Source organism: Topomyia yanbarensis, chromosome 1 (genome assembly GCF_030247195.1).
Source record: "Topomyia yanbarensis strain Yona2022 chromosome 1, ASM3024719v1, whole genome shotgun sequence".
NCBI classification, from domain to species: Eukaryota; Metazoa; Arthropoda; class Insecta; order Diptera; family Culicidae; genus Topomyia; species Topomyia yanbarensis.
Window position 1 is genome coordinate 39931271 of NC_080670.1, and position 20234 is coordinate 39951504.

The 20234-nt window shown below is 40.3% G+C and overlaps 1 protein-coding gene across 3 annotated transcripts in view; it reads right to left on the reverse strand.

Annotated features, from left to right (window-relative positions):
* Window positions 1-575: 575 nt before the first annotated feature.
* Window positions 576-20234, reverse strand: part of LOC131677419 (3-hydroxy-3-methylglutaryl-coenzyme A reductase) — a 98064-nt gene continuing 78405 nt past the window's right edge. For 2 of the 3 annotated variants that reach the window (XM_058957232.1, XM_058957230.1), the window contains 4 exons: window positions 4888-4975; window positions 3825-4397; window positions 1436-3127; window positions 576-1376 (listed from right to left, as the gene is read on the reverse strand). In XM_058957232.1, coding sequence (XP_058813215.1) covers window positions 1262-1376; window positions 1436-3127; window positions 3825-4282 — 2265 coding nt within the window. In that variant the 5' untranslated portion in view covers window positions 4283-4397; window positions 4888-4975 and the 3' untranslated portion in view covers window positions 576-1261. Of the gene's footprint in view, window positions 1377-1435; window positions 3128-3824; window positions 4398-4887; window positions 4976-13918; window positions 14886-20234 lie in introns of those variants that run through there. The other variant, XM_058957231.1, reaches the window with a different exon arrangement.

Sequence of the window (20234 nt, forward strand, 5' to 3'; positions counted from 1 at the left end):
TCATACGCGCAAAAAATATAAATGTTGGATTTCACTTGAGTTGTTTCTGAAATGACAAATAATAGCACATTGCCTAATGACACAATTCTTTGAATTTTGTGTCCATTTAAATTACATTATAGATCCACTCCACATATTTATATATAAAAAATAAAAACAAATATATTAAGAAGGGGGTGGTTGATGGAACCATGGCTTCGGAGCACGGTTTGCCTTGTATACGACATGGGTCATCGGAATTCAATTGAGCTAACACCTACCCAAATCCTGGAGCTAAGTTATTTGCATAAATACATGGAAACAATTTGTTCTGTGAACCGACGCCAGCTAATGGGAGTTGGGATTGTTAACACACACACTCTAGATAACCGTTATCCCCAAAAAATATCTCTTCCAGCTAGATATGTCGCCACGATGGTTTTCTCCGGGTTCGGGTATACATTTTTGATCAATAAAAAGTGACAACCGCTTAAATGAAGGAATAGTAATCAATTTGCTTCATCGCGACAGACCCCCTTTCTTAGTGGCATTGGCAACTATGGATAGTTTTAGATGAAACAAAAACAGTAAACACATCGGCATCTGTAAGAATTGTTTGTATTTATTCTTACCTTTTCAATTAGCACCAAATATTCATGTTTAGTAGTTATAAATAGCTTACTTGTAAGTCGTTCCGTTTTGTCAAATGCCCCTGCAGTACATCTACTCTAACTTTTCCCTAAGGTTTGGCATACACTTCTCACACTGGCCAAACGATGCGATCGGTACCGTGTGCTTCTGATGTAGATCCGAGCCGTGCATTGGCGCAATTTTATTTTTCTTACGAAACAGTAGAAATTAGTCTACGTTATGTACAAAAGCAGAAAAATTTTCTAATGAAAAATGGTTTCGATTTTGCAAGCGATCATTTGCTTTTTGTTAAAAAAAAAATAAAAAAATAAGTTGGTTCTTCACTTGCATCTTATGCCTGGGGTCTAATATGTACAATATGACCGCAATCTTTTATACTTTTCGATTAAATTTTGATTTACTTCACTTGTCGCTGTACAGTGTTTGTTAAGGTTCTTATCAATAATTTATTTTCTAGATTTCGAACATTTGCATCTCTTACACAATCCCCGTTTTTCTGATATCCGAATTAAAAAAAATCCACTTGATTTCATTCGACAAAGCAAACTGCGATCATTTAATCAATGAGAACCTAGACATTGTTCGCATTTCTCGTTCGCATCTCTGAGGTAGTTCCCGCGAATTGTAAATATCAGTGAATCACAACAGACGTAGTGCTTGGACTGAGGCTGCTGCTACTAGTGGTGTTGTTGTTATTGTTGATGGATGGTATAGCCGTTATTCCGGGGTTCATAGCTACCGAGGATCTGTTGAAGAAAACAAAACTATTACTAAACGAACACGTTAGAACGGTTTGGGGATGTACCTATTATGCCGCATATGACTCTTGACTAGATCACTATTGACTAGGGCAGCCATTAAACTTAGCTCACCGGCCATTACAGTGGCACAGATAACACGAGCCAACTGTTTGGAATTCTCGGCCGGATGCGTCGGGTGAGCACCCCTCACGCCAAGCATATCGAGACAGGTTCCCTGGCCGGGCAATCCCGTACCTCCACCTACCGTGCCAACTTCTAGCGACGGCATCGTACAGGTCATGTACAAATCATCACCATTTTCTCCGTAACATTCCATGTTGGTAGAACAGTTGCTACTTGTCACGTTTTGAGCCGGATCCTGACCGGTGGCAATGTAGATTGCCGTAACCATGTTGGCGGCATGTGCGTTGTTTCCACCGATACTACCGGCCACTGCCGATCCGGTCATGTTTTTCAGTCTATTACACTGTACCAGTGTTCGGGAGTTGGTTTTCAAAATGCTTCGTAGTTTGTCTGCCGGTACTATAGTTTCACAAACGACTCGTTTGCCACGCCCCTTAATCCAATTAATTGCAGCCGGTTTTTTGTCTGAACAAAAATTACCACTCAACGAAATAATTTGCATATCCGGGAAGGCTCTTTGCACTTCGCGGAGAGCCATTTCAGATCCTTTCGAAACCATATTCATTCCCATAGCATCCCCGGTAAGTGCCCGGAAACGAGTATATAAAACTGGACCGTCCATAGCTATATGGCATTCCTGCAGACGGGCAAACCTACTGGTTGAATCGAATGCCTTTTTGATCATTGCGAAATTCTCCGTTGTCTCAATCCACCGCTTTGCTTGAGCTGCCCGTAGAACATTGGGGAACTTAATACAAGGAGCACGTGTCATGCCTATATCCTCCACGAAACTGGTTACACCACGGCATGAAATGGCTTTACAACCACGGTTGGTACTTGCAACCAACGCTCCTTCCGTTGTGGCCATCGGCACATAAAAACGAAGACCGTCTAGCATTAGAGGACCAGCGTAGCCAACCGGAATCTGCACATAACCAAGTACATTTTCACAGCAAACATTCATAACCTTAGAGTAGTCGTAATTCTTGTATGACAAATGCTTGAAGGCATTCACTGGTAAACCAGCCTCTTTCTGAATTAAATCTCTTCTAATTTTCACGCCTCGTTCCGCGTCACCGATAATGCTTTCAATCTTGTACAGTGGACAATGTCCATCTCCAGCTCTAACAATCATTTTGATTTCCTCATCTGTCAATTCTACTGCTCCTTCTTCGGATTCGTTCAGAATACTCAAACAGACATCCAGTGGTCTTGGTTCTTGTTCCACCAACTCATCGTCCAAATTGTCTAAATCCAGCTCGTCCTCTGCTCCCATACTTTTCGATCTCAGTCGTCTGCCTGACAGTAAACTGAGCTCGCTTTGGGTAGCCTTCTCGGCCACCGGAACCATTTCGGCTAGGGTGAATGTAGCAACGGGATGCTTCTCCTGTTGCCTGTTGCTGTTCTGTGCTTCCAGTTGTTGCGCTTCGGCATTTAGGACGAGCTGTTTCTGTCGTTTAGCTGCAGCAGCGGCCGCTGCCGCAGCCGCTTCGTTCGCTACCGAAAGCAGAATCTGATCGGACAGATTGTGACGGTCGAAAAAGACAAACTTGACGCCCAACGCGATGATCAGGATGTACGTCACGATCTGCTCGGTGCTGATCGAGAGCCACCTGGAAGATGGAAAAAATTGTTTTATAATACATGGTCAATGTTGAACAAAAAATATAAGGTTTATCAAAAGGATACACGCCCAGAAAAAAAGTCGTCAAAAAAATTTACCTTTTATAATTTTGTCGCTAAATATTCGATTACCGCATTTGGAATACCAATGAATACCGCTCAGTCCCACGCGCCATTCCATTCATTCCTTCATTAATACGGCACGGTTTAGACTATTAGATAATACATTTGAGAACGCCGGTAACACGTTCGTAAACAAGTTCGCAAATATTTGCTGCGTCGTTCGCTGATACCGAACACGGAAACGACAACAGAATGTCTGGTACCATCTAATGATATTCCCACCAACCTTGTGAAAAGCAGGAAGTCTTCTGACAAAAATAAAATTGGTGAAGTTCCATTGATAACAATTGATATTTAAGAGTGATAGGTACTTTCTACGTTCAACGGGATTCGTTCAGTTCAAAACATTCCACACTCACAAGTCATATCATTTTTCTTACTGTATACGAGAAAGATATTACTGAAAGGGACATGTTTTTTTAAATCAGCAAAAACCACTACTTGTGCGCCCAAAAAGAACAAAACCAAACAATCACATACAATGAGTTCCGATTACAAAAGAGTAGTTGACGATATTTGTACAAACGATGTTTAAGGATATTAAAAACAATTCAAGCAGCTTACCTTATAATAAATTCGGAGATTTCGTTTGGCTCAGTCTTGTTCAGCGCTGCCAAATGTTCGTGGCTATGAGATGAAATAATTTGCTCGGCCGTATCAGAATCCTTCTCGGAGATAGTTAACCGACTAAGCACATGAACAATCATCAGTCCGCTGGACATAATCAGCTTCACTCGCTGAACCACAGGGTTCGGTTTTTGATCTTCCTCGGTCAGTACACGAGCCAGCAGATTTTCCTTCTTATTTTTCTGTATCAAGTTGCCTGCGTTTCGTGAGAGATCAAGAATGAGGGACAGGCAAGCCGGATAGAACGTCATGAAGACGATGTAGTTGACTATAGCGGACAGGACAGCAAAGCCGCTCAATAGCTCCAACCGTTGCACACCGGACAGCGTTCCAACGCCAATGACCAACGCTTCGACCAGCGTGTCCAGTGAGATAGCCGGACCAAGGATTTCCATGCCTCTGGCTATGTTCGTAGTGACTTCCGACTGGCTCGAACCGCACAGGGCCAGCTGGGCAAGAATGCCAGCCTTGGATAGATCGATCAGAAGCAGAAAGAAGAACAAGGCGTCCCTGAAAACAAAACAAAAGAAGGGTATTTTATTCAATTATTAGAATTTAATTCTATTAAGGCAATGATTTAACGTAATTGTCACAATTTAAATAGGTAGTGCCATCCATTATGCTAACATAATCTTTCAGTGTCGCGCCATAACACGAAACAACCACCTTGTTGACATTGTAACCTTTTCCTACCGGTATTTCAATTAAGTGGATGCAACATTAATGGGCCATGAAACCTTTAAACTGCCAATAGTTTAACCCGGAAATTTCAAGCAAGTTTCTTCACCCCTGTCAAAATTGTGGCTAACACCAATTCCGCAAAGATCCATTGCAATCAAGAATACAACAGCTGTTTTTTGTTGCTTACCGTCAACATTTGAACCGGTCACAAAAAAACACTATTACCTAGCTGAAGGTCGCCCATCAGCCAGTATCTGAGCTACGCTACGAAAAATCGCTGACCAACTATTGACCGTACGGTATAATGACATATACTCACTTGAGATCGGAGACTTCACTGCCAAGGAAGTTGATCACCGTCGATGTGAATATGAAACTGGAGAACACCGTGAATAGTCCGGCAATGCCTGCGAAGGTAGATAACAAAGAGATCGAAAAAATTAGTTGAAGTAGGTATATACTAGTATGTAAACTATATTGGATGAGGCTCACTTCAATCATGATAGTAATTACAGTAAATGAAATTTAAGCACCGCAAGGAAGCTCCGAAAGAACTATGGGAATGATTTTTTTGTGGTACTGTTGCTATTTGAACAATTTTACATAATAGTAATAAATTAAAAAATGTTATCCACCCCTTGCATTTTTCTTGTACGGCCCTTCATCTATGCCGATTGTCATTCGTCTCCGATTATTACACGAAGCGACCGGCATTTGAAAACATTTTCCTAGATAATTAGTGAAATGAATATATTGTACGATAATCAACTGAATGAATAACATGAATATTTGAATGAATATTTTTTCTATTCACCGCGAGTCGCATCAGGTTCATTTTCAGCCGTCAAAAAAGAGCTTCGATTATTTTTAACTCTGCTCAATACGTTAGGAGGAGCCGTGGGTCTTTAATATTTTATGTGAAAAATAAAAATTACAATGTTATTAGAGCCTGTGAAATTCCGGCGCAACTGTGCGGATGCTTTTTTTAGCGGCGGAAAATGTTCGTTTTCTCGTCAACTTCGGGGTCATCCATGTCTTTCTCGTTATCGTTTACGTCCGTATCATCATCTTGATTACTTCCTTGATACTCGCGATCAGATGTTCTTCCTGACTTCTTGCGGATCGCGAATGTGAACTCTCCAGCCTTGGTGGTAGCTTCTTCACTGAGTTTGAAGTGCTGGACACAGCTTAGGGACCAGTCATAAATTACGTAACGCTTTTAGGGGGGGGGGGGAGGGGGTACAACAAGTTGTGACATGTTGTGACATAGGGGGGAGGGGGAGTTAGCTAGATCGTTACGTAACATGCTTTCACCGAAGAAAAAAAAAATTTCTGGGAATTTGTTACGTAATAGGGGAGAGGGGATGGAGAAATTTGTGACAATTTGTTATATGGGGGGAGGGGGGAGTCAATTTTGGGCAATTTTTGCGTTACGTAATTTATGAATGGTCCCTTATGCAGTTGTCATTATTGCCTGAACACCGGTTTCAATTCTCAAATTTGGCAACCGTTTGTGATCCAGGTAAATATATTGGAGCAGGGTTGAACATTTTTAGCTGCAGGTGAGCTTTCCTTGGCCGTTTCTGGGTTGTCCGTAATGTTCCCTTTGTTCACAGAGCTGACACGTATTGGTCTGTCCTTGGTAAATACAAAGGGTTCGCTGTGTAATTGTATCACCCCTTCTGATTTGTACTGCAGGGTAAGGTAGAGGGAATGGGTTGTTATATCCGTATTCTCACAACAAAAACACCATTTGAAATACTTGGAAAGTAGTTTCCCCATGTGTCCTCCGTAATAGATTTCAATTCTACGAAATACGATATGAACCTTTTAATTGCCACTTTGCAAGTAAGTGGAGCGAGATCATGTAATTTGACTTCAATATTTCCATTGTTTATTTCGTTTCGTTTGTTTGGAGCAGGGAAAAGCCCGTTCAAGCAGAACATAACAAATTCTCTCTTGAATAGGCATAAAACCTCCTCATCTTTTCGCATCAACAGATTACATCAAATCCTAATGATACACATAACATCATATTCAACTTAAACTAACAGATATTCTACAGGTAACATACGCTAACAAAACAAACATGGTATACTCTTATACTATGAACTAGATAGGATTCGTTTAAATTTACGGTTAAGTACAGAACGGGAGAGGTGAAAATCGAAAACATCACTACATTGATTGAATATGCGACAGAAGCTGGAAATGGGTTTATTATAACCATAGTTAGTCCGTGAAACAGGTAAATGAAAGAAATTATGGGTTCGCAAATTTCGGCTCCTGGTGTTGAAGTTTAGAGTCCGAAGAAGCTCTGGACAATCAATATTGGCTTTCATTAGATCAGAAGCAAATGAAGCTTTAGCGACATTTCGGCGAACACTTAGTGTATCAAGCTGTATTAAGTTGCATCTGCTGTTGTAGTTCGGCAAATTTTCTGGATCATTCCATGGGAGATGACGAAGGGCAAAGCGTACAAACTTGTGTTGGATTGCTTCAATTTTCTGTACACCATTCTGGTAAAATGGTGACCAAACAACCGATGCATACTCAAGGGTGGAGCGGACAAGCGCACAGTAGACCGATTTCAAGCACTGTATATTTTTAAAGGATTTTGTGACACGAAATACGAAACCTAAAACTTTGGAAGCTTTCGCGGTGATGTATGCGATATGTTCTTTGAACGATAGGTTTGAATCCAGCATAACCCCAAGATCCTTCACCACAGTTTCTCTTTTTAAAACTATCCCAGATAAATTATAATCATACGACAGAAGTGAACGTTTACCTGAGAAAGATATTACCGAACATTTCGAGGCGTTAAGGACCTTTCGGTTTGCTATACACCAGGTAGCAAAATTATCAAGCTGTGATTGGAGAAATTCCTGATCAGTTCTACTTTTGATGATGTGGAATAATTTGAAGTCGTCGACATAAGAAAGTTTAGGGACCTCAATACTATTGTGAACATCGTTCAGATAAAGAAGGAAAATAAAAGGTCCGAGATGACTCCCCTGTGGAACTCCGGAAGTAGCGGCAAAAAATGATGATGTTGAATCGCTTATTTTCACAGCCATTTTACGGCCGATTAGATAGGATCGTAGCCAAAGCAGCAGTGAACCATTGAATCCGAGACGTTCAAGTTTAGCAACAGCGATACGGTGGTTGATCTTATCAAAGGCCGCAGAAAAATCGGTATATATAGCATCAATTTGATATCTCTGTTGCATAGCACGCGCAATGGTAGATGTGTAAAGGACAAGATTACTGCTGGTCGAGCGTTTTGGCATAAAGCCATGTTGTTCCTCAGCGATATAACTGGAGCAACTATGGGTTATGAACTCTAGAACGATAACTTCTAGCAATTTGGAAATATATATTGTTATCTTTATTTTAGCGTCGTCACAAACAAGCACGTGTTTTCGCCACATCCGCCCAAACCGAACGGAACAATGGTGGGACTTGAGAAAAAGCAACAGATGTTCTTCCAGGCACTACTGCACATCCCGGTTGCGATGAAAATGTTGCCCTTCAAACCACAGGAACAGATGGTCTGTAGACAAGATATTCCAAGAACTGTTGAAGTTCTTCCCTTCTGTTTAATTTCGTTTATAAATGTTGGTAAATTATTTTGTATTTGACCCATCCTTTTAGCGAAATTTGACTAACTAATATTGTTATGCATACGGGAATATGCTGTTTCTATTTACTCATATTAGACCAGCAGTAGACGAGATGAAACAGTTATTGGAGCTTAATCTTAAGCACATATACAGCACCACTCCGTCCGTAATAGTTACGTCGAGAAGACAGAAAACGTCATTGCAAAGAGTTACGTGAGCTTGAGCTTGTATGACCACCCCTGGCTGCTACTCCGTTATTGATCGGGACTAGCTGAAGTTGCACAGGGAATCAGTAAATAATTATGCTTGGGAATAGCGAAACATCTTTCAATGTGCAACTTCTGGTAACCCTAAAGTGTTTTTTATTGATCAATGCCGGCACCGGCCAGGCCCGAACGTAGATCGCGGAAGGAAAAAGAAGGAATTGTTAGTCCGATACTTGCTTTTGCTAGAGGCCGTATATACTACTGCGCACTCCACAAGTATCACGGGACCACAGATTTTTTCACCTCAGAAAAATCTCAACGACCTCGGCTGGAATTGAACCCAGGCCAACTGGAATGAGTGGCGGTCACGCTTACCACTCAACCACCGTCAACGTCATTGCAAAGAGTTACGTGTAACATTAAGTCGAACATGACAACGTTAAAATCCAGATCTGTAATTCTATAGCCAGATGGTACATTACGGAAAGCCATACGCCGAAGCTAAGAAAAAACAACACTAACAAACAGTCTTTGACATACGCTGCTAAAACAAAATCAAAAGGCCACCCTATAACTGATACATTTTGTATCTCGAAACCTACTGGCAATACCAACTGAACAGAAACAAAATTGCACCTAGTGCCTTCAAAGCAATAACCAGCAACCCCAATAAAGAAGCAAACGCCGATGACACAACGACAGATAGTATTGTCATAGTGTAATGGCTCGTTCGTCTTCTCTTAAATCGCTGTGGCAATCACTGACAAAATATTCTGTCAATGGGCCTATGTCTGCTAAACAGAATACGGAAGAGTAGCGCAAAAAAAAAATTGAGGGACGTTACATCTCGATAATAATTATAGTCGATAAGTCATGACGCCATCCAACCATGCAAACTTTTCCATCTATCTTCATGATCAGGTGGTTGGTTTTTCTGCAGCTCCCGAATATCGTTTTACACTGCGTCTAGTGCGCCGATCCATAATTCTCAAGTTTTATTCTGTTTGTGTGCATTTGTTGTTCAAAAACTCAAAGTGCTTCCTTCACTCCTATATAATCGGTCAACAGGTGATCGCCCGTTCGTTGATTGTTATCGGTACCGGGTACTTTTATTCCTAATGATGCTCTTTTTCAGCTGGTTTTGCCTCACTACACTGTTCCGACATGTAACCACCGCGAGCATTGAGCTTCTGGTTTGATTCTGCTCATCTGTTGCTTGTTGGCACGCCACATCGAACCAGTTGTTCCATTGATTTCCTCGTGTGACTCAGTTGACTGCTGTACTGATCGCCTTCTGAACCTTCTGTTACGTTTCGTTCAGGTTGGTTGTTGGTCGTTCTTCAAGAACATTTTTCCTAAAGGCAGCATTATATATCACATACTTTCCATGAAATAAGAAATTTAAACATGCATTTTTTTTTAGTTTATATTACACTGTATTCGTTATTATAATTTTTCCAAAGTATTCATCGGAATTTATTCAGATGTTCTAAAAGCAAACTTTAAAAAACTACACGACAGCTTGGAAATGTGGCTTATATGCTAGGGCAAATAACCCAATAGTTATTGTAATGGGTATTGCTTTCTTAGCAGACCACACTCAAATATATTGTTTTAACAAAATATTAAATCAGTTATGAAATTTGCGTTTCGACTTCGTATCATCAGAATCCGACCCTAACTTAGTGACAGGATTAAGCTAGCGCCTTAATGACGCAAGCTCCAAAAAACGTAGACACAATTTGTGTTCCTGAGCAAACCCCTAGTCAAGTGTGATGTCCCGCAAGATCCAGCGCTAGCTTAGTCCTATCACTAAATTAGTGTCGGATTCTGAGCTTGAGCTTGTGCGACTACCCCTGGCTGCTACTCCGTTATCGATCTGGACTAGGTGTAGTTGCACAGGGAATCAGTAGATAATTATGCTTGGGAATAGCGAAACATCTTTCAATGTGCAACTCCTGGTAACCCTAAAGTGTTTTTTTTATTGATCAATACCGGCACCGGCCAGGCCCGAGCGTAAATCGCGGAAGGCAAAAGAAGAAATGTTAGTCTGATACGTGCTTTTGCTAGAGGCCGTATATACTACTACGCACTCCACAAGTATAACGGGAGGAGGAGATATTTGTTAGTAAGTATAGAAGTTTGATTTTACATCTTCTTTACCGACGCCAGAGAGGCGATTCCACTCTCTGGACTAGATATCGATCCATCAAACTCATGGACCGGGGACTAACGGCTGTACTTCCCTTCCGAAGGAAGACGTGACCACAGATTTGTTCACCTCAGAAAAATCTCAACGACCTCGGTTGGGATTGAACCCAGACCAACTGGAATGAGTGACGGTCACGCTTACCACTCAACCACTGGCGCCGTCTAAGTTAGTGTCGGATTATGATGAGACGAAGTCAAAAAGCGTATTCCTTAACTAATTTGGTTATAGGTTTTGTGCTTTTCACCGCCAGAGATGGTTTTAAATTTTCTCCTTAATAGAGAAAAAATAGTTTTTATCAAAATTGTTCTCCAATAAGAAGAAATATAGCATAGTGGAAAATATTAACCCATTCATGCCCTTGTTGTTTGTGGACAACAACGTTTTTAAATAGCTATAACTTTTGATTAAGGCAAAATTTGCTCACAAAAATAAGTAAAGCTAATAAATGAGACTATTGCCTTTCATTTGAGTATTAATAGTTTCAAGGACCAGCTCTAACTTCATTGCAATTAGTCTGATTGGATTCCGATGGAGCAGTGCTGCCAGGAACAGTGTACGTTGACGACGGAAAATGAATTTTTCATATATCTTCGTTATGTTGCAATATTTTTGAAAATTGATAAAACTTATCAATTTAGACTGTCTTTGGCTACATTTTCCACGCAATTGGACTATTGTAAATATTCTAAGAGAATTGCATTGAGCATTGAAAGATAAAAATTGAGCAGCCTCTAGCACTGCGAGGGAAGCACCTATCTTTATGAAGGCTTTTCGTGTTTCTTGACCCCACCGTTTTCAAGGAAAAATTGTTTTGAAACCCTATATACCAGAGAAAAAAGTTGTGCATGAAAGGGTTAAAACTGCAAACCGAAGAAAATCTTTTTTTATTCCAAGATGCATTTCAAAACTTTCTTTTAGTTCTAGATTTCTCATTTGTATAATGAAGATTACTTGCATACTCAGCTGTAACTCAGAGATTGCACTTCAGCCAAGAATTTACAATACAAAGCTGCATTTAAAATTTATTTTTTTTATTCATCTCTTATCAATACACGTAGTTATATCGTCATTCAGGACTTTAATTCAATTTGCATGACATGTCGATGTGTACAACAAGTAGTCAGAATTCAGCACTGTTTTTCATCCCATTTGTAAATATTATGAACGCTCTTGACTGGTAAAATGGCCACTCAGAAGCTGGTTCAATGTAACCCTTAAAACTTTGAAACTCATTTTTCCGTGGTACTCATTTTTCTGGATGGATACGATATATCTCTTGAAAAGGCTTTTTATCACGGAATTCGGTATGTTGCCAAATGGAAACAGTTAACCCATTCATGCCCATGTTGTTTGTGGACAACAACGTTTTTAAACAGCTATAACTTTCGATTGAGGCGAGATTTGTTCACAAAAACAAGTAAGGCTCATTAATGTGATTATTGCCTTCATTTTGAGTATTAACAGTTACAAGGATCAGCTCTAGAACTGAAGTTATTGCAATTAGTCTGATTGCATTCCGATGAACTTATCAATTTAGGCTATCGTTGGCTACGTTTTCCTCGTAATTGGACTATTGTAATTATTCTAGGAGAATTGTATTGAGCATTAGAAGGTAAAAATTGACCAGCTTCTAGCACTGTCATGGAAGCACCTATCTTTATGAAAATAGGCTTTTCATGTTTCTTGACCCCACCGTTTTCAAGGAAAAATAGTTTTGAAACCCTACATGCACTAGAAAAAAGTTGGGCATGAAAGGATTAAAATTAAGGGTTAAAATATCAAAAAAATAGAACATTAGGGGGGCTATAGCTCCCATCCCCTTGCCACCCCGTGCGCACGCCAATGGGCATATCTAACTCACTTTACTCCTAAATGACGTTTGTCATAAGACAGCACAACAGCAACGAGTTGCTTTGGGCCAATAATGTACATAACTTTTGCTATAACATTCTTATGCAATAGTGGGATCTCGTTAGTTTCGTTGCCATTTTTTCAGTTTTGACGATGCTATATTATATATGTTAGAACACTCAACAAATGTTAGCAGTCATTCCAATCGCCCCGGTGTACATTCCAGACGAATGAATCGAGAAGTGCCGGTCAGCCTTCCGTGCCTAAAATCGTCGCCCATCCACTTATACTATCAAAGTGTGGGAGGCATGAATTCCTGTGCAAATACCTATCGTCTAGCTACCTCCGACTGCTGTTACGACATCATCGCATTGACAGAAACATGGCTAAATGAGCAGACTCTATCCAGCCAGGTGATTTGCTCTGACTACGAGGTTCTCAGATGTGATCGTAGCCCTCTCAACAGCAACAAATCCTCCGGTGGCGGTGTTTTGCTCGCTGTGCGTCGTGGATTAAAAGTTCAACATATAACAAATGACGCTTGGAGCAGCATCGAACAAGTATGGGCAGCGATAAAATTGGGAAATCGAACATTATATATATGTGTGGTTTATTTCCCTCCCGATAAAATTCGCGACTCTGCACTAGTTGATTCTCATTCTGAATCATTGACTTCTGTTTCCGCGATGGCGCAACTCACCGACGAAATCATGATTATCGGCGATTTCAACCTTTCTACAATAAAGTGGCGTTCCGTTCATAACGGATTTCTACAACCCGACCCAGACGAATCTGTTTTTCATCCTGGCAGCATCACTCTTCTGGATGGCTATAGCACGGCTACACTTCAGCAGATCAACAGCACCACGAACGAGAACGACCGGATTTTAGATCTATGCTTCGTCAATGCCAGAGATCAATCGCCGTATATTTCCACCGCCCTCACCCCGCTAGTAAAGTATGTTCGCCACCATCCGCCTCTACATCTTACACTCCAGGACGTACCGCTTATGAAGTTTTCGAGCCACGCGCCCACCGTGTGTTACAATTATAAGCGGGCCGACTATAGCAGCATTTTGAATATTTTACAAAGTATTAACTGGGATTCTGTGCTAAGCAAGGATGATGTGAACTCCGCCGCTGAAACGTTCTGCCATATAATGAGCTACCTTATCGACCGTCATGTCCCAAAGTGTAATCAACGAAGTGATCAATCCCCCTGGCAGACAGCCGAGCTACGTCAGCTAAAAACTGCGAAAAGAGCAGCATTACGAAAGTTTACCAAACGCCGTACCTTGTCACTTAGAGCTTATTATGTAAGGCTCAATAACGATTTTAAAAAACTGAACAGTTTTTGTTTTTCAAACTACCAACGAAAAATGCAACGTAAGCTTAAGTCGGATCCTAAATCGTTTTGGAGATACGTCAATGAGCAGCGGAAAGAAACCGGCTTACCTTCTACAATGTTCTTGAATGGTGAAGTTGGGCATGATTCACAAGCCATATGCAAATTGTTCGCCTCTAAATTTGCGAGTGTGTTCGTCAGTGAGACTCTGTCCTCGCAGCAGATTGACGTTGCAGCTAGCGGCGTGGCCCAACTCGAACGGTCAGTGAGTGAGATTCATGTGGAGCACTCGGATATTGTATCAGCAGCATCCAAGCTTAAAGCATCGTCATCTCCTGGGCCAGATGGTGTCCCTGCTGTGTTTTTGAAAAAGTGTATATCTGGTTTGGTGGAACCTCTCTGTCAACTATTCAAAATGTCACTGACAACCGCGATTTTTCCTCAATTGTGGAAAGCAGCTTTCATCTTTCCTGTCCACAAAAAAGGTGATAAGAGAAACATTGACAATTATCGAGGAATATCTGCGCTCTGTGCCATTTCCAAGCTCTTTGAGTTAGTCGTGGTGGAGCCAGTGTTTTTTCACTGTAAGGAATATATTTCTAAAGACCAACACGGATTCATGCCGAATCGATCTACGTCGACGAATCTACTATCTCTAACCTCTTTTGTGTCCGAAGGGTTTGATGCGAATCAACAAACTGATGTTATATATACTGACTTATCTGCAGCTTTCGACAAAATCAATCACGATATCGCAGTCGCTAAATTGGAAAAACTTGGCTTCAGTGGATCACTCCTGCGATGGTTTCAATCCTATCTCGTTGGCCGTCAACTCAGTGTGAACATAGGTGATGCATACTCCAAACTGTTCTCCGCAACGACTGGTATTCCGCAAGGAAGTCATCTCGGACCATTAATATTCACTCTCTATTTCAACGATGTAAACTATCAGCTGAAAGGACCACGGTTGTCGTATGCAGATGATCTAAAAATTTTCAACAGAATTAGGAGCCGATCGGACGCACAATATTTGCAGCAGCAATTCGACACTTTCAGCAGATGGTGTGAAAACAACCGAATGATTCTGAATCCGGCGAAATGTTCTGTGATATCGTTCACCAGAAAAAAAGATCCCATTGAGTTTGAATATAACTTGTCTGGAGCTCTTGTTTCCCGGGTGAGCTGCGTTAAGGATCTTGGAGTGCTGTTAGATTCGAAACTTACATTTAAGAATCACATTTCGTATGTTGTTGGTAAAGCATCGCGAAGCCTGGGCTTCATTTTCCGTACGGCTAAATCCTTTACAGACATTTACTGTCTCAAAAGCCTATACTGCTCTTTAGTGCGCTCTACGCTGGAGTATTGTTCGGCGGTCTGGAACCCGAATTACATGAACAGCAGCGATCGAATTGAAGGCGTTCAACGAAAATTTATACGGTATGCTCTTCGACGCCTGCCTTGGCGCGAACCTGTTCGTCTACCAAGCTACGAGAGTCGGTGTCAACTCATCCAGCTCGATACTCTCCAGCGTCGTAGAGAAACTGCAAGAGCCTTATTCATCTCTGATCTTCTGTCAGGACGCATCGATTCTCCAGATTTACTAGAGCGAGTTAACATCCAAGCAAGGTCCAGAACGTTACGCGGAAACGTTCTTCTGAGAGTGCCGTTTCGACGAACTATTCAAACAGCTAATGCCGCTATCACGGGACTACAACGCCTCTTCAATCGTGTGTCGCACTTGTTCGACTTTCATTTGTCTCGAATATCATTGAGAAATCGATTCCTGCAGTTTTTTAGATGTAATTAGTTTAAGTTTCCATCATTGGGGCCGAGTACGGCCTGTTGATGTGCGTGATAAATAAATCTATCACTGATAGTTTTCGAGTTAAATGTTGAGCATTATTTGGAGTTCTGTAAATTTCTGTAGTTATACACTGACAGCAAATTGTACGCTAAAACGTGACTAGACTAGACACGTTAGGGTGGATATACTTTTTCTCGCCGTTTCATCAGCTACTACGATTTCCAATAGCATTGAATCTCACATAAAGAAAAATTCAAGTATGTCTGTAATGAATTTGATGAATTAGAGCATAAACAAATGAAGCAAATAAAGACGTACCTTTGAACAGTTGTCAAAAATATATTGATTTTTCGACGGGATGGATATGTGAGTCGATTTGAAGTACATTTTACCTCGTTTTTAAATAGTTTATTTTCATTTCTTGCCGTTTGATATTAATTCCATTTTCTATTCTATCCTAAATGGGTAGGATGAAGTAGCCTGTAGTGTGTTATTTTCTATTCCAAACCACCGAATAACCTGGGACGTAAAGGTCTCCCGTTTCCATAAACATCTATCTTCTAAAATAAAATTGAGATTCATCCGGCCTCCCTCTACATCATCACTATAGTGACAGAACAATTCGACTGTTCCGAATCAGGCTCCAGAACTTCCAGGTTGCTTCATCTTGACTCGCTGCTATAACCAACCTCCTTATATGGCTACCGCATGCGTTTCTTTCTCGATTGCACATAACAACGTGGATTTTGAAGAACTAAATCCAACCACCGCTACGTAGATTTTTGGACCCGCCAGAAGTGTTTGGTTCAAATCGATCAACTCTAATTTCAGGTACAACATCTTTGTGGTTTGTATGGAATTTTTCGGTAATCTGCATTGGCATTTTTTTAAACCATACATATAGCGGAGTTACCGAGTTTGAAACAGCATCGTTTGTTCAGCATTTTGGAACAACGTCAATTAGTCAGCGAAAATATATCTTGTACGTGTGTATCACCCGCACGCAAGTACTACCAAGTGCTCTGATTGGAGACTGTGATAAATATGGTTTTGCATTCACGCATTAATGTTTACTGCACGTATCAGGATACAAACGCCCTTTATGCATTCTCATCCAGTTGAAGTTGAAGCGATAGCATTCAAACACACCAAAACCCGGCGAATGAAATGAAGAAATGAATGAAGTCTTCGTACTGTCCTCCAACAGCCACGGAAGGTTATCCCAAAACGGCACATGTGGGGAAAGAAATGTCACTGCGTTTGTTGTTATGTAAATGCATATCTTATCGTTTGGGACACCTATCTCCATTTGAAGCCGCACAGACATATCTATGCGGCATGACGTTGCTATTTTACTTGTGCGGGAATTTTTGTTCTGGAAACGGCACCGAGGATTGTAAATTTGGCCAGCATATCAAAGCCAGAAAACATTTTTTAAAGATACTCCATTGTGTCGTTGTTTTATAATGTTTAATATATGTTGGTATTTTTCATTGATTTCATGTGTTACACTGCTAACCCCATGCCTAAAAAAGTTACGCGGAGTACCAAGCCTCAAATTTGTAGATGTGTTTAGATACCAATGATGCGATGGAAATTCTATTTTCCCGTGACAAGTTCTTTTGCGTTCTAATTGTACTGCATTTATGTAATGCACAACGCATTTTTCCAGAATTGCTAAAGCCCTAGCGAAACACGAGCATTGCATACATACATTGTGTTAAAAAAAACTTGTCACAGGAAAATTGATTTATCATGTCGTAATGTTACCCGATTTTCGATTTTGTGGCATCTAAACACATCCATAAACTTGGGGCTATCGATATGTGAGTTTTGGATCTGTCGGAGGAGAGTGGAGGTATAGCAACTCGAAACAGCGTTACTACTAATATTGAGGTTTGGAGTTAGGAATGTTAAGTAATCGGGTTGATTCCCATTTACGCTTATATTTTATATATATTTTCTCTCTCATTCATTTGAAGGTAGATCCAATGATAGACGATTGAGAACCACTAAATAATAGTGAATGACAAATAAAATTTGTACCACAATGTAAACATGTTGCCAGCTCATTTTTGAATCTGCTTCAGTTGCAAGTTTTAAAAAAGCACGCGTTGACTGTTTTGCTATCCAAACAAAGCACACTTGATCAGAACTGGCACTGGTGCGACACGCTCGTAGTAAATTCATTTCCTTCTTCCGGAATGTTCGTTTAGTCAACCATCGTCCGTATGCCGTAGACTTTTCCAGCTATGTACAAAGATAATGGTATCCAACTTTCACTGAATATACCATATACTAGTTTAATACGATACTTTGTAGGTCAACTTATTAGTACTGAGCCGGTTACAGTTTAAATTTAAGTTGAATGAATTGTTCCCAGTCGAAAAGAAATGAACCTAATGATTGGGTTTCGATTGGGAAACACTCATGTAGTCATAATATATCCATTACCCTTTCTATTGCGCTATTGGTGCTGCTGAATTTCTCTCCCGAACCATTGGTTTCCGCCGGCACGGCCCAGCGAAACCGATGATGAAAATACCCACCAAATACGAACATGAGCGAAAAGCAATGCACAGGCAACTGCAGAATTGCGTATAACTACTGACCAAAGCGACATTGACATTCTGCACGGGCTCGCTCGTTGGTAACTGCAATGAATTACCGGTTCGATAAATACGTAAGTCAAGTGGTTGTCGTGGACATATTAGAAAAGGAAACGTATCAAATCGTTTTAGTGATACTAATTACCAAGTCTCCACAGCCTGGAAAGAAAGAAACCAGCCAAGGCATCCTGTACAGTGGACAAATGTCTGTAGATAGTTAAATGAATAAGTTAACCCATACACACAGTGAGAGTAAGAGTTTCGGTTATTTGGTTTATTAGGCAAAAAGTTCTCAACCATTATGTGACCATCAAAATCCCAGAACACAAATATTATTTCTCTAAATTTTGACTATGGTACGATATTCGCATCGTACAACAATATGTTGCCATTTCCAACATTTTGCATTAATTTTAGAATTTTTTATGTATTCATTCATGTTTATTTTCTGTTGGCCTAGATTCTTCTACACATGAACCGGGATCAACGGTTGCATTGCTTCGTTCCCAATAACACATTTTTGCCATTGAGCGAACAAACAAGTAGATTAAACACTAACAGAATGAGGACTAGGGATTGTCGAAACCGGAGCCGTTTAGACCCATCTTGTGTGTTTTCGATGGACGTTCTGTGGATATACCCACGCTAGCCGAAGTGCGAAAGGTAATTCGACGGCTGCAAACGGTAAGGCCGTAGGGAAGGATGGAATCTCGGCCGAACTTCTAAAAACCGGGAGTGACCTGCTGTACGAAGCAATCCACTGCGTGATCGAGATGATCTAGGTGGACGAAGATATACCTTCGGATTAGTTCGATCTAGGGATGTCCGATTATCGTTCGATGAATCGATTAGCAGCTATGGCATTCGATTAATTTTCAATCGATTAGCAATTGTTAGATAAACCAAGTAATCGATTAATTTACTTCGACTATTGTTACGTTTACTGCCAACAAACGAAAAACATTTCTGTAATTTAATTTGAGCGTGTGATACGTTTACTGGGTTGTTTCCGTTAACAACGTCATGGAATGTTCTCGCGGTAGGCGGTTTGAGATACAAACGAAGCGTTTTCAATGTTCAGCACTATTCGGAACGAATCTTCGGATGGTTCGTTACCATATTGAGCTTACTTTTAATTGTAAGTAAATAGAGCAAAAACTCTGAATATTCTTGCAGACGTATTAAAATATATGTTTAAGATTAGCATTTTTCAATCGATCTTTCGATTTTCTTAACGATTGGGTAGTCCCCACAAATTAGTATTTTGACGTTTTAGTTCTATAATATTATGAATTTTTAATTTGGAATAACCTTACTGAGGAAGCATCAAAGGCGACGCAGTTTTGTAGTGGTAGATACGGTATTTTCAATTGAACTGACAACCTTAAAATATATTTCATCTGCATGAAGTATGTTTTGGAGAAAAAAAACTTTCCAACCTAAAGAGTCGCTTTAGCAAATATGTGCGCCATCAAAGGTGCTAGAATAGTCCAATAAAAAGGATTCGTGGAAACCGAATTCACAAAAAAATAGTTAACGAAATTCACTTTTAGGCATCATTTTATCTTATTTAATAACAGAGGATGAAAGCACATGAACAAATAAAACCAGGTGTTTTGTGTCTTCATAAAAGTTACTTCTATCACATGTCTTACAATGTGGTAGTTCATTGTTTCTATTTTCAGATACACGGCTTAAAACAACAAGAACCACCCTAATCAATTAATAATAATTCAAAGATCAGAGGATACAAAATGAACCAACTTCTAAAAGACATTACATCTGTTACTTGGATCATTTGATTATTACAATCAGGTACGTACAATCAAGTAATTCAATATGGCCACCCCAAATATTCCGCAAAAGTGTACATTACAGCACATTTCACAAAATGTAGCATTTACCATGCAATTTGCAACCTTTGTTATGCTATTTAGGCACTCCAAATTCTTGAGGAATCTTGATACAAATCCGCCCTGCCGTCTGAATGTGTGAGCAGATTTCACGAACGAA